At 35.1% G+C, this 13,894-nt stretch overlaps 1 protein-coding gene across 4 annotated transcripts; it reads left to right on the forward strand.

Moving 5' to 3' along the window:
• Window positions 1-214: 214 nt before the first annotated feature.
• Window positions 215-13,894, forward strand: LOC125068450 (peroxisomal membrane protein PEX14). Of its 4 annotated transcripts, none has more exons than XM_047677569.1 (5): window positions 215-513; window positions 5,412-5,681; window positions 11,478-11,692; window positions 12,011-12,217; window positions 13,592-13,894. In XM_047677569.1, the coding sequence occupies exons 1-5, from the start codon at window positions 463-465 to the stop codon at window positions 13,596-13,598; spliced, it is 750 nt and encodes a 249-aa protein (XP_047533525.1). In that variant the 5' UTR covers window positions 215-462; the 3' UTR covers window positions 13,599-13,894. The 4 variants fall into 4 exon arrangements, with proteins under 4 accessions (XP_047533525.1, XP_047533527.1, XP_047533526.1 ...); XM_047677571.1 differs by having other exon boundaries at window positions 5,418-5,681; XM_047677570.1 differs by lacking the exon at window positions 13,592-13,894 and having other exon boundaries at window positions 12,011-12,221.

Here is a 13,894-nt window from a genome sequence, read left to right on the forward strand (position 1 = left end):
TTAACATCATAGTATATGAAAAATATAATGTTTAACTTGGTACAATAAATTATTAATTTAAATATATGTTATTTATTTGATAAAAATAAGCGAAGTGCGATTATCTTCAATATGCTATACAAAAAAAAATAACCATTAAAGTTCAACAATCGACCATTTAATGTAGTTGTACATATGACCCTTTATTTGACATATTATAAGGAATAGGAATGAAATGAAATTATCTCAATGTCAATTTTTTATTCCATAATATTTCTTTTTTAAGTTCGTTATTCGTTTTGTGTCATTTGTGTGAGTTGTGACTTATCAAGATATATATATTGTGAATTAACAGGAGTGTTAATGTATAATAAGTGTATTGTGTAAGTCTTGAATACTTTTTACTGACAATTTTCATTTGTATTCAAGTCGACACGATTGTGCACATTTATCGTGCTTCAAAAGTCGTAATATAAAGTTGAAATGGCTACAGACGTTTTAACATCTTCTGGAGCAGAGATTCGTGAGAATTTGGTGATTATCCTTATATATTTTGAATATTCCTAGGTTTTTAAGCTATCAACTATATTTATATTTTAAAATCATAGATATAGTACATATGCATATTTAAATTACAAAAAAAACGAAGTGACCTTCGTAGTACAAAAAAACTTCATCAAAATTCTTACTAAACATTAGCATAAAATTTGGTTATTTTTTTATAAATAATTGTCATTGATATTATACAAGTTAAGCAAATCAAATTGTTTGAAAAGCAAAAAGTTAATTTTAAACACTTGCAGTCACCACTGCTTATAGAAATAGGTGCTATAAAATATTAAACAGCCAACTTCGGGAGCTAAGTTCAACAGTGCCTATAGTTACTAGCTCACTTACCCTTCTAAATGGAACTCAGTAATTCCAAGCATCACTAATTGGTGATAGAATATCTGATGAGTGTGCTATCCAGGTGGACTTGACCAAAGCCCTACCACGAAGGTCTTCAAACTTAATTCTAATAGTTTATAAGCAAAATGTTAATTCACTTAAATTATGAACATTTATCCTTAATGCGTTAGGATAAATCACATTTAATAAGTTTGAAATTTCGGTAACAAGAGAGGCGAGTTTATCAAGAAATAACCTAGCTGCTATTAAAAGTTAAATCATAGTGTTATCAATCTTATTGGCACTTATATCTCAAATTTATATGTAACATTTCTTGTTCTCAAAGTATTATTATTTTTTAATTTTAATCAAAATAACCTTGTCGTTAATATTTAAAATGTAAGTACTGTCAGAATGATTTATGTAAAAGTAAATTTTATGTTGTACAATAAATTACGAATAATAATAATAAAACTGCTTTAAGATGTAGGAATGAAGAGAACATTAAATGACAAAGTAGTTAGTATTTGAAATAAATAAACTATTCACTGCTCAACGAGTGGTTTTTAAGAATAAGTGTTAAATAGAAAAAAAATATTGATGCTGCGTTATGATATTACTGACTAATTTTTATTACTTGTTTTATTATTTTCTAATTTTAAAAGTATTACAAGATATTTTAAGTATCTTAAACTCAGGATTAGCTTTGCATGAATTAATTAGGACTGCATCTTCGTCATTTGAGTGAAAGAACATAACACCTGTACCATCCGGTGAGGTATCAGGTATTCAATACAATATAAAAAATATCAGATGCTTATTAGAAATATGATATGTTTCGCCAAGATTCGCCGTTTGCTTGGTATCAAGTGAGATGCTCTGGATATGTAATTTCGGATCTGAATATGGATATGGATATATGAATAATATTTTACCGGTTTCGGATACGGTTACGGATACGAAATCATATCGTATTTTTCCATTGTTTCGATTAAGGATGTTATACTTAGAAATTGTAAAAGAAAACATCACAAGATTTTAATTTGACTTTACTAGTATTAGCTATAATCAAAAAAATATAATACTTCATTTTTTTATCGGTTACGGTTACGGAGCTCCATAACATTCCTGGTATTCGTCGACGTCGGCATTATATCCTACGAACGTAAAAAAAACCACAATAACGAAAAAATAATATAAATGAAACTGAATATTCGGCATCACACTCGTCCAAATTAAGAACCATAATTATTATTTTTAATCGATCTGAGGCGTTACCTTTGAATTAACTACTTTTGTTTTTTTGCTTACTCACCGACTCAATTTAACCACGCATATTGTGGAGGTGTAAAAATTGACTTATTCCTAGGAATCTTCTTTTCCAATGACAACCTACGCTGTACATCCTGTCGGAGCTATTACATGAGTTTGTCCTAGTTTTTATCCGAATCTGAGCGTTTGCTTGCTTTGCGTGTTATTACATTGTTTTAAGTGTTACTCTTTTTTAAATAGGGAGTGAGTATACACATTAAATATGTACTTGGCTACAATTTTACGGATTTTAGAAATGTCTCGTTTTGTAAAATTTCTAAATTAAATAACTGTCGTAGATAACATATACCTTGACTTTAAATAATAATAACCGGTTTTTTAAATATTCCTGTATGTACACAATGTGACTATTTAATAATGTGCATAAATAATACATTATATTTATGTTTGATGACGCTAGCACAGAAATTACGTCTGTTAAAAAAAAAATCCGCCCACTGCCATTTCGAATGCTAAAATTTAATTTCGAAAAAAGAACAAATAAAGAATTATCGCATTGCCCAATTTAAAATGTATACTCGTATCTGTATTTATTATCGTAACAAGGCAAGTGCTTAATTGTTTTTTAATTATTTAATTTAAGCCTAACAAATGTAATTGATTGGGAAGTAACTTGAACTTAACATACGGTTTCCTAATTTAAGGTTTACTTTGGTTGTAACGTATTGAAAAACTTTATTATGTACTGTCTTTAATTGTGTCGTGTCATCATATGGAAGCTTTGTCTGCAAATAAGCAACAACAAAATTTTTATTTTTATTCTAGTAGTAAAAAATTGCAGCATCTGGCTGAGGGTGTAGCCTAGCTATTATAGGCTGATTGCCTATAATAGCTTAGAAATGTAATTATGTTTATTTTTATTCGTACTGTCATGTATTTTTTGTTGTACCTTTGTTATTGTGTTATTCAAATTAAAAATTATTTCCCCTATTTTATTGCATGAAAACCCACAATTTTGAATATTTTTTTAATAAAATCGAATAGGCGAACCTAACAATTGACAAATTTACCTTTACTCTATTCTTGGAAGAGGTTGTTTTTATTTTAAATTAAAACGGGACTTCTTTCTATCTGCCGTTATATATTATTATTATGATTATGAATATATCATTGATCAGTATCAAGATCGACGAAACTATCGAGAAAAAAACTCACAAAAGTCGAAATTATAATATATTTTGAAAATCGGTTTAAAACACGCAATAATTTACAAATAGTTATCTTATCTAGCCCATGCATGGTAATTTTTGTTTTATCAAGCAGCTGATTATTTCAACTAGAAACTGTATTATATTTCCAATATAACAGGATTAAATTAAATTAATTTATTTTATGCATGGAAACTGACGAGATAAATTTAAAATCTCAACCAAATTAAATATAGAAGTGCTTCCCAAAGTTTCTTTCCTTCGTGACCTAATTATAGATTAAATGTAATGTAACAAAATGCAAAATAAGACACGTTGAAATTCCACAAGGAAAAACATAATATAATTTGAGCGTTCACTTTTAATAATAAAGTAGTATATTAAAGTATTGTAATTATTCCGTCTCTGGCCGTCCGACGAAGTACTTCGGTGCTCGATAATTTTTATTTACGAGGAAACAATACATTGGCCCGGTAAAGAAATTACATGAGCAATAATAACATGTAGGTGCAGCGCCGCGATGACTGTATAGATAAAACAATGGCGAACGACATTGATTTTTTAATAGCTAAACTTTTTTTAACTGACAAAAGAATCGTATATTCAGTCGTTTGTTATTTACGGCCTGTTTGTTTAGTTGAGCTTAAAATATACTCTTCTATGAAAATGAATAATCGATTCACTAACATAATTATTAATGTCGTTCTCTCCGATTTCGGTTACGGCGGCAAATCTGAAGGGTGACCAGCCAACCACTCAGGACATAATGTGCACAAGTGTGTGCTCAAACACAGCTGCACTCTGTATCACATCACTCCCATAATTCGATAGGACGGCAAATCCAACGGGATCGGAACGAGCGCAGGACCAACGGCTTTACATTCCTTATAAATATATTAATTTACGATAAAACTATTGTTCTAATTTTGCAAGCATAATTGGGCAGTATAGGAGATTTCATTGCTTTTAAAAAAACATGCAATATTTAAACAACATATCTTCAACTACTCATAATAATTATATAACGGATAGTACAGTGCTCATTTCAACTCTGCACCAGACCATGGTATTTCGATCAAATACCGACACAACTAGACTTAGCAATAGGAAATGTTTACGAGCGATAATACTACCCGGCGACGTAGGAAACGATCCAGTGACCTTTGGACTAGGCCGTTTGCGTATACATATTGAACTAATCAGATATCTAATATTATTTAGATGATTTAAATATAAAGGAAAGAACTTGCTCATTGTTTTTTTTAATATAAGTTAATAGATACTGCCGGTCTATGATGGGGAGGTCTTACGATGATCGGTTCAGTTGTTAAGACGTGAAAGCGATAGATTATCAGATTTTGTAATATTTGTGACTGAACTATAATTAAGTACACCAAACAGTTTTGCACCTTAGCAACACAAAGGTGATAAATTAATAGCAAGAGCACAAAAAAAGACTGAAATAAAAAAAAAACTTTTTTCTTGTTATGTATATGGATATTTATGGATGGTTACTGTATATGGACTGTCTAGTACGTAAGTAGAGTTGCCATATATTTGGCTCTTTACGGTCCGGCCAAACGTGCATATATTTTTTTGGGATTTCGTGCAGATGTTTATCAGTGTATTACACTGCTGTATCATACAGTCGCAATTGCAGAGTTAGGATGGTAATTTCGAATGTTTAAATGATTGTTTATAAGCTTATTAATTAACTCGCGTTTTAGGGGTTATTCGTCAGGTGTTAGGTATAAAGTAGCCTATTTTTGGGGTTCAAGCTTGCTTCATACCGAATTTCATCAAATTCGATTCAATGGCCTGGCCGTAAAATAGGCACAAACAGAGTTACTTTCGCATTTATAATATTAGTATATATTAATACAATTAAAAATAATATATATTATTTTCCGACCCATAAAATGCACTTCTGGCTTAAAAATAAATGTCCGGTTTTTCTGGAAAAATGTCCGGTAAAGTTTAACACCGCATCCAATTTTTATAATTAAGGGTGTAGTCTATGCCAATAATCAATCAGGTGTTTCTTAGATATAAGACAATTCACAGTTTCAGGTGACAACGGCTGTCAAGTTCCTCTCGAACCCCAACGTGCAGCGGTGCACATTGGAGAGTAAGGAGAGATTTCTCAGGAGCAAGGGACTTTCCGATGCGGAGATACACAGAGCGATAGAGAAATGCGGAGAGATGTTGGACATACCATCGTTATCGTCAGAGCTGATGCTGTTTCAAAATTCAAGAAAATCATGGTTCAGAGAAAGGATTCTACCGTTGATAGTCTATGGCGGTTTTGTTTATGGTTGTTACTGGTTTTATAAGGTATTTATTGATTTTATTTATTTATTGCTTACTCTACTTTGTGCAGCGTCATAAAGTGATTAATTATCACTGATGACATTTTCCAAAATCTCAGCTTGATTGCAACATTTCAATCACTAAAACGTTTGTAAGGAATCGCACTGAAATATTATTATTATTGTTAGTCTTGATTACTAAATGAATAATGCATATACATTGAACTACGTTTTTTTTTTATGTACTTAGTTTACCTAACCGTGTAACATAAATAATGTAAATTTAAAATTGTCTTTACTTTGGTTTTGTTTTTACCTGAGTTTTTTCAAGCTGTAGGTCTTGGTTAAAACAAAGACGCTTTTGCTATATCATCGTCATTATCATCATAATCAGCCTGTATTAGACCACTGCTGGACATAGGCCTCCCCCTAGGCGCGCCACTAAGCCCGATCTTCGACCCATCTCATCATGTATTAAATAAAAGATTTATATTATTTCGCTATATATGTATTATGTATTAAATAAAATACACAATAAAATTAATTAACAACTTTTTAGAATAATTAAACGAAAATGACAACATTGTTATTAAAAATTCCGTGTGAATTGGAACGTTAGCAAAAAATATGTTAATATCAAAAAGGTTAACTAGTAACACCTAATCTCCGACTACGCAAAGTTAATACATCCTTCTTTAGCTTCGGCATTCGTTTCTATGATAACATTCCACAGTTCAAAAAATAATTGACAAAAGCATATTACTCAATACAAGATTATATAAAAGATAAAATGACTTAGTATTTGTTGATTTCTAGATAGGATATTAAAAAAATTAATTGTACTTTAGTAACACACTCTGTAATTAAAATCTCTTTTCGGTGAACCTATTTTCCGAAACGGCGGTATTTTTACATTAGTTCAACACTGTAACATGACGATTCAAAAGTTCTCTTATGAGCCTATTTGAATAAAGAATATTTTGATGTGTAATAAGACAGAGACAGAGTGAGTAAGGTCGCCTTTTTCCTTACGTGACAATTCTTACCAATTAACTCTACTGTAAAAGATCTTAGTTCCAGTAAAATATAAAAGACATATGTATTTTAGGAATATACCTCATTTTTTTTTTTTTTTCTGGCCCCCCCGACCGGGCGGCATGCGTAAATGCATTTCCCACATACCGGGACGGGTATGTGGGACTCAACCGGGAACTAATGCCCCGTGCCAAGGCACGCTAATGCTAATGCCCTGTCCTACCTACTAAAACCATCCTTGGGTTTCCACCATGCCGCCGAGTGGTGAGGCCACGGGATCGCCAAGGGCATGCAACCGCGACCCCACCAGCGGCAGTCGCCGTAAGGCGTCTGAATATTCATGGAAAGCGCGCCTAGTGCGCGCCTTCCCCTTCATCCTCCATGTGGAAATGTGGCGAGCTCCCCCGTCCGCCACTGGAGGCTGGGCGTCAACGAAGCTGTCGCCCTGCGGCGGATAAGATGGTAGGCTCCGCCGCCGACCGCCGGTGTAAAACACCTGGGAGGCTCGAGTAGCGAGCCCTCCCACTCCCTCCTAGCCAACGAGGCTACTCACATGGTCCGCCCTGACACCGATCAGGGACATACCAGGAGCAGCCCCGCGGCATCCCTTCCGCCAGTCTTAGTTGCCCAGGGTACGCCACGAGGAGGCGACTGACATGCACCCCTAGGTATATACCTCTATTAATTCTTAACCGAATAAACCTAATTTAAATACGGACGAGTACCATTGAATTTTCATGTGTTAATTATACATCTCAAAGTAGTGGTGAAGGCATGTCTAGGGGTCCTGCATCTTTGACGTGAAATAATGACACATATATGGAATGTCTACAGAATTTTACTAAAATGATCTCCAAAGTCTAGTCTGAGTGTAAAACAGGCCTCTGCTAAGTTTTTTTTATTTGTTAAAGTACATAGAAGGAGGAGCATATGTGCCACCTGATGGTAAGCTGTTGCTAACGCCTATAGATATCGGCGCCGCAAGAAATATTAACCATTTACAAGATCAATGCCACTAATTTTGAGAACGATGTATTGGTATGGGATGGTACTGGTGCACTAACACTTCAAACCGGAACACAACAATGATGAGTATTGTTTGACGGTAGAATATGTTATGTAATGATATACTACCTACCTACCTACTCAGAGGTTGCACAAAGCACTAACACCGTACTAAATAGTATAACATTTGCGAGCGGTTACTACATTTTTTATCATTAGTCCTTATCGTCAATGTAAGACATCCAAGAGTGCATGATCGTCTTGTTTTACCGCAAACATAGGTGATTCTTCTGTGCTCATCTTGTGAATCATAGATTATTTGCCGACCATTGACATGACATACGTAGCCGAAACGTGGACACTCACGACAAAGCTGGTCCACCGGGTTAAAGTCGCTCAGCATGCTATGGACAGGGTCGGACTATGCTCGGAGTCTCTCTGAGGGATCGCATCAGACATGAGGTGATCCGTCAGAGAACCAAAGTCATCGACATAGCCCATCGGATTAGTAAGCTGAAATGGCAGTGGGCCGGCCATATTTGTCGTAGAACCGATAACCATTGGGGAAAATGTGTTCTAGAGTAGAGACCGCGTCTCGGCAATCGTAGTGTAGGCCGTCCTCAGGCACTGTGGAGTGACGATTTGCGCAAGACGGCTGGCAGGAGCTGGATGCAAGTTGCCGAAGAAAGACCACAGTGGCGTGCATTTGGAGAGGCCTATGTCCAGCAGTGGACGAATATGGGCTGATGATGATGATGATGATTGCCGACCATTATGTCTATGGCTACATTTTTGCGCAACTGCCTATATTATTTCTTAGTAATATATCATATTAATTAAGAGTACAAAAATTGTCCATGTCTAAATCTCGTTGTCTTTGATTTATAAGACTTGACAGTACGCAAAAGGGCTAGGTTGTTAGAGTATATGACGGAAAACTCTGTAGTAATAACCAGTATATAGCATAAATAGTAATTAAACAAGACCAAGAATTCAGAGTTATAATTATACAGTATTGTCGTTTGAATTATCAACGACGAGTAACGCAAAAACACATTAATTCTTATATAACTTACGATAAGAAACTTGCCCGGATAATTACTTTTCTTACGGAACGATTGCATTAAATAAGCTCGTAAAACGACTTCACGGCATACACGGCCTTATTTGTTATAATTCATGATGGAAAACAATACACAAACGCACTATACATAAATTGTTGCATGTGTGTGTGAATTCTCATGTTAATAGTGTTTCTTTTTGCTTCAGTGTGAGAACTGTAACTACTTTTTATGATATCGTAGTCAGACGAGCAAATGGGCCACCTGATGGTCCGTGCAAGTCTTGCACTTAATCAAACCCATTCAATTAACTAAAATATAATTATTATTATGCATGCAAAATGAAAAAAAAAAAAACAAAAAACGTATCCCGCTGAGTTTCTTTCGCCGGTTCTTCTCAGGTCCGAGGTGTTAAATTCCGAACCGGTGGTAGATTTTTGACTATCAATAAGCAAGTGTAAACACTTCTATATTGAATAAAGATTTTTGACTTTGACTTTGACTAATATAATTCAAGTTACATTCAAGTCTTAGGTGGCCCATAAGTAGTGTTAGCGCAGGGCTCCCTAAACTTACGGTCCGGCCCTAATCTGCCTAGATACATGTGCAATGTGCATCCATAACTTATCTTCCAGAGGGAAGTATTTTTTCCAGCAGTTGGACATTCACTGGCAGTTACATTTTTGTCCCTAAAGTTAAGAAACTTTGTCTAGTACAAGTCGAAAGTTATGTACACATAGTTGTCGAAATACTTATCATTTGTCGTTATTCATAAATACAGGATGCTTGCGTTAAAAGTCAATGACCGATTACGTTTATTGAGCCTTTTATAGATAGCGTAAGCTACATAGATTACATTACTACATTCGAATTACATGAACGCAGGGCTACAATCGATGAATCTTGAAAATATGGTTATTGCTAGCGATCCTAACGTCACACGGGTATTAAAAATTTATCAAAATATCTATACCAATATTTTAAAACTGAAGATATTTTGATTTGATTGCTTGAACACGCTAATTAAATAATCACAAGATTAGAAGTACCATTATTTGAGAAACGTTGTATACTATGACAAGGCAGTGTGTAGTCTAGTATTGTATAAAAATAATACCAAGTGCGAGACGGACGCGCGTACGCTGAAAAGGTAAAGGCAAAAATTGTTCGTTGTATCCGAGCCCCCTTAAAAAAATATTTTATTATGTTTTTAGTATTTTGCTAGCATCAACAGAATAAAAACATCTACGATAATTTCAAGTGTCTAAATATCACGGTTCATGAGATGCCCGGTGACTGACGGACAGCCGGACGGACGGACAGGAGTCTTAGTTAAAGGATCCGCTTTACCATTTGGGTACGGAACCGTAAAAATGATAAACAAATTATTTTTATAAAAGTTGAACACACAATACTTTTAAATATAAAAATGAGTATAATTTTACTTGGTGCTATGTCTTTGTGCGTAACACTTTCTCATCAGATATTCTAACGCCAAACAGCAATAAATATTTTAATATTGCCGGTATTTTCCTGGTTGAAGGGTCAGTAAGCCAGTGTAACAGGCACGAGGGATATAAAATCTTTGTTTCTAATGCTGGTGGCGCATTCGCGAGGTAAATAATGGTTACGATGTCTATGGGCGGTGGTGACCATTAGTAACCAAGTAGGCCATTTACCCTGACTGACTACATTATAACAAATAAAAAACTTCATTGTTACTGTAAAAAACGTATGGTTATTATGGGCGTATGACTACCGATACCAGTTGGAAACCTTCAAGAAAAGAGCGTACTTATTTCTTAAAGGCCAGCAACGCACCTGTAACCCCCCTGGTGTTGCAGATGTCCATGGGCGGTGGTAATCACTTTCCATCAGGTGAGCCTCCTGCTCGTTTGCCCCGTTTATAACAAAAAAAAATTAAAAAAAAAATTTGGTGTACTTTTATTTGAAACTATTTGTCAGCCGCGTCTTAGGGTTTCGTCGTCTAGTGTTTGTTATGATTAGGTAGCCATGCCCGACGTGATGGCAAGTGGGGGGGTGTGTGGGACTCCCCGGAGACCTAGACGCCGAGTGCGCCCAGGTACGCCGGGTTTACCCACTAAAAAAACAGCGGTACCCTCTCCGTCTTTCGGCGGGCGCCACAGGATCGCTTACGCATGCTACCGTGACGAGGTAGCCATTGTCCTGCTTTATGGTTCAAGCTTGCGTCATTCCAAATATCTTCAAATTCAGTGGTCGCATTTGTAATATTAGTATATATTTAAGTACCATGTCAATTATCAGCGATTTTTTAATTGGACACTTGGTACACGTTGTAATAATAATAATACACATGGACCGAATTTATTAAATATTTTCACTGTTAATAAATTATTCTACTAAAAATTACACTGTAGGTACACCTCATTTCACAAACTATGTAGAAATGTACATAATTAACAGAGATAAAAAAAATATATATAAAAGGGGCATCATCACTTAATGGAGACTAGTTGTCGCTTGCGGTTTAGGGGTGGTTCTTATGTGTTAAACAAAAAAGTAGCCTATGTCCTTCCTTGGAGTTCAAGTTTGCTTCATACAAAATTTCGTCAAATTCGCTTGGGCCGTGAAAGACCGACAGACGGATAGTTAGACAGAGTTACCTTTACATTTAAAATATTAGTAGAGATTTCATCAGGATTAAGTAGGTAGTGTTACAACAAAACTCTTTGTTCCAGAATTGCATCCGACACCTTTTGTTTGTGGAACAGCCGAAACGTAAAACAACAGCGGAATGTATCGATGAGTTACGGAAATCGTTGGACGTCATGAACGCGAGTATATCCTCTTTGAGGGGAGAGGTTCAGTCTTCCGTCAAGCAGAGCGCTCTGAGATCGCAGCTTGATAATTTGAAATCTGACATAGCATCGGTTAAAGGAATTTTGCTCAATAGGTCAGTATACGTTTTTTTTTTATTGCATAATAACTATAAGGATTAAAATGCCATGGATTTTGACATTCAGCAGTAGTGTTACTTCTTACGGAACGTACAGTAACGTACAGTCACGTCAAAAACTGTACAGCCGTTCCAGAGATTAGCCGGAACAAACAGACAGATAGACAGACAAAAATTTAAAAATATGTTATTTTGGTATATGTACCCTATATGCATTTATAGTAAGAGCGGTTATTTTAATATTACAGACACTCCAATTTTATCATATGTAAAATAATTGGGTAAATAAATTCGAGATATTATTTAAAATTACAGAAACCAGTTCCCCACCCTCAAAACCCGTACAGAGCCACCTTCTATACCAGCATGGCAGCGTCAGTCGGAGGAAGCGACGTCTACAGAGGCAGCGGAAGAAAAGAAGAAACCGCATAGAAGTCGCAGCCAGCGGTCCGAATCCGGTGGCTCGAACTCCAGTGAGGGGGAACAGGCTACGAAGAATAGTGATAGCAGTTTGGAGATCATGTAAGTAGCTTCCGCGCTAATAAGAGTATGATAACTTGATTTCTATGTTACGGCATTTATTAAGAAAGTACAAATCGTATCAATCTTCGAAACTAAATAAAATGTCTATCCAATTGACGGCGAACACCACTAGTTGTGTATGTTGCGTATGTTTATATTAAACAAATGTAATGGAAGCCGAGATGGCCCAGTGGCTAGAACGCGTGCATCTTAACCGATGATTTCGGGTTCAAAACCAGGCAGGTGTTCCGGTTTGAAGGGTGAGTGGAACAGCTTAACTAAAGGTGAAAGAGACATGACATCTTAGTTTCCAAGGTTGGTTAGTGGACGCGTTGGCGATCTTACGATGGACTAATATTTCTTAAACGCCCATAAAAATGTCTATGGGCGGTGGTGAGAACTCACCAATTGGCCGCCAATCAGAATGTCTTGGAAGATTATTATTTTTAACTAGTTCACTTGTTTTAAAGATAAAATATAATGTATGTCAAAGAGGTATAATAAAGTTTCCATTGGCGCTTCTTGTCTTGTCGTCAAGCGGGCTGAAACAAGACTAAACTAAATTATTTATTGATAAGTAAAGAGAACCGTCTCTTGTAAGATGATTTGTTCGTCAAAATACCTTAAATTAGGGTGGTACATTAGCAATAGGGTAAATAAAAAAAGGCACCAAAAGGTTACATTACCAAAAGTTATATTTTTCTAATTTGTTCCACATGTGAGACGGTTCCCCATATCTCTACCCTCCATAAACAAAATATAGAAGGATGTCACGTGTATGTAATTTATCACGTGATATTATTTATATATAATCATCAAACGCGTTTGTCTCAACTGAAGTAAAATATACAAGTTATATCTAGTATTTAACACGGCCATAATATATCTTGAGGACAGTTGCCTGTTTCGAGTGTTACCACCACCACATCTAACCAAAAATGTGAGGTCTTTGCCCAACAGTGGGACATTAGCAATCTTTCCCTTTTTTACTTATTATTATAAATTTCAAATACAATTATGCAGATCAATTCGCCTTGGGTACAGACTCGCGTTTATCAGATTAGATATCTTAATTAATTTGATAACTTATTTGTGCTCCAATATATTTTATTTGTTAAAGTATTTTTGTGATTTTATTTAAAATAAATGTTCGTGTTTCTTATTCTATTTCACCCCCTAAGGGGTAGAATTTCCAAAAATCCTCCCTTAGTAGGTGTCTACTCAATAAAACGATCCTACTAATCAAATGTCATGGCCCATCAGTCAGTCTGGGCATGTTATTTTATAAGTATAGATTAAGGTGTGATGAGCTAAGGGCTTAGGCTAAGTATGTTAATAAATATTAATATATTTTAAATAACTTTTCTTTTTCAGAACGTGAAGTTATACTTGTGGCGAACATTACAGAACACCGGTGTTTAGTTGGACGTTGAAATATTTGATTGGTTTAATAAAATCATGTGTTAATTGTGATGGTTCATATTAATAATGTTCCTCGTATATGAGTAGGTATTTTAAAATCGACAAACAGTTATTTGTTTCGTTGCATAAAATCTTGTTTTCCAATTTGTAACTTAGTGACAATTAATGTGCGTTTGTAATAATTTTATCAAAATCATGTCTTTAAAATGATTGTACCATACGGCTTTTCATGTTTTGCTGTTTAAGCCATATGAA

The sequence above is a fragment of the Vanessa atalanta genome, chromosome 13 (genome assembly GCF_905147765.1).
Source record: "Vanessa atalanta chromosome 13, ilVanAtal1.2, whole genome shotgun sequence".
NCBI lineage: Eukaryota > Metazoa > Arthropoda > Insecta > Lepidoptera > Nymphalidae > Vanessa > Vanessa atalanta.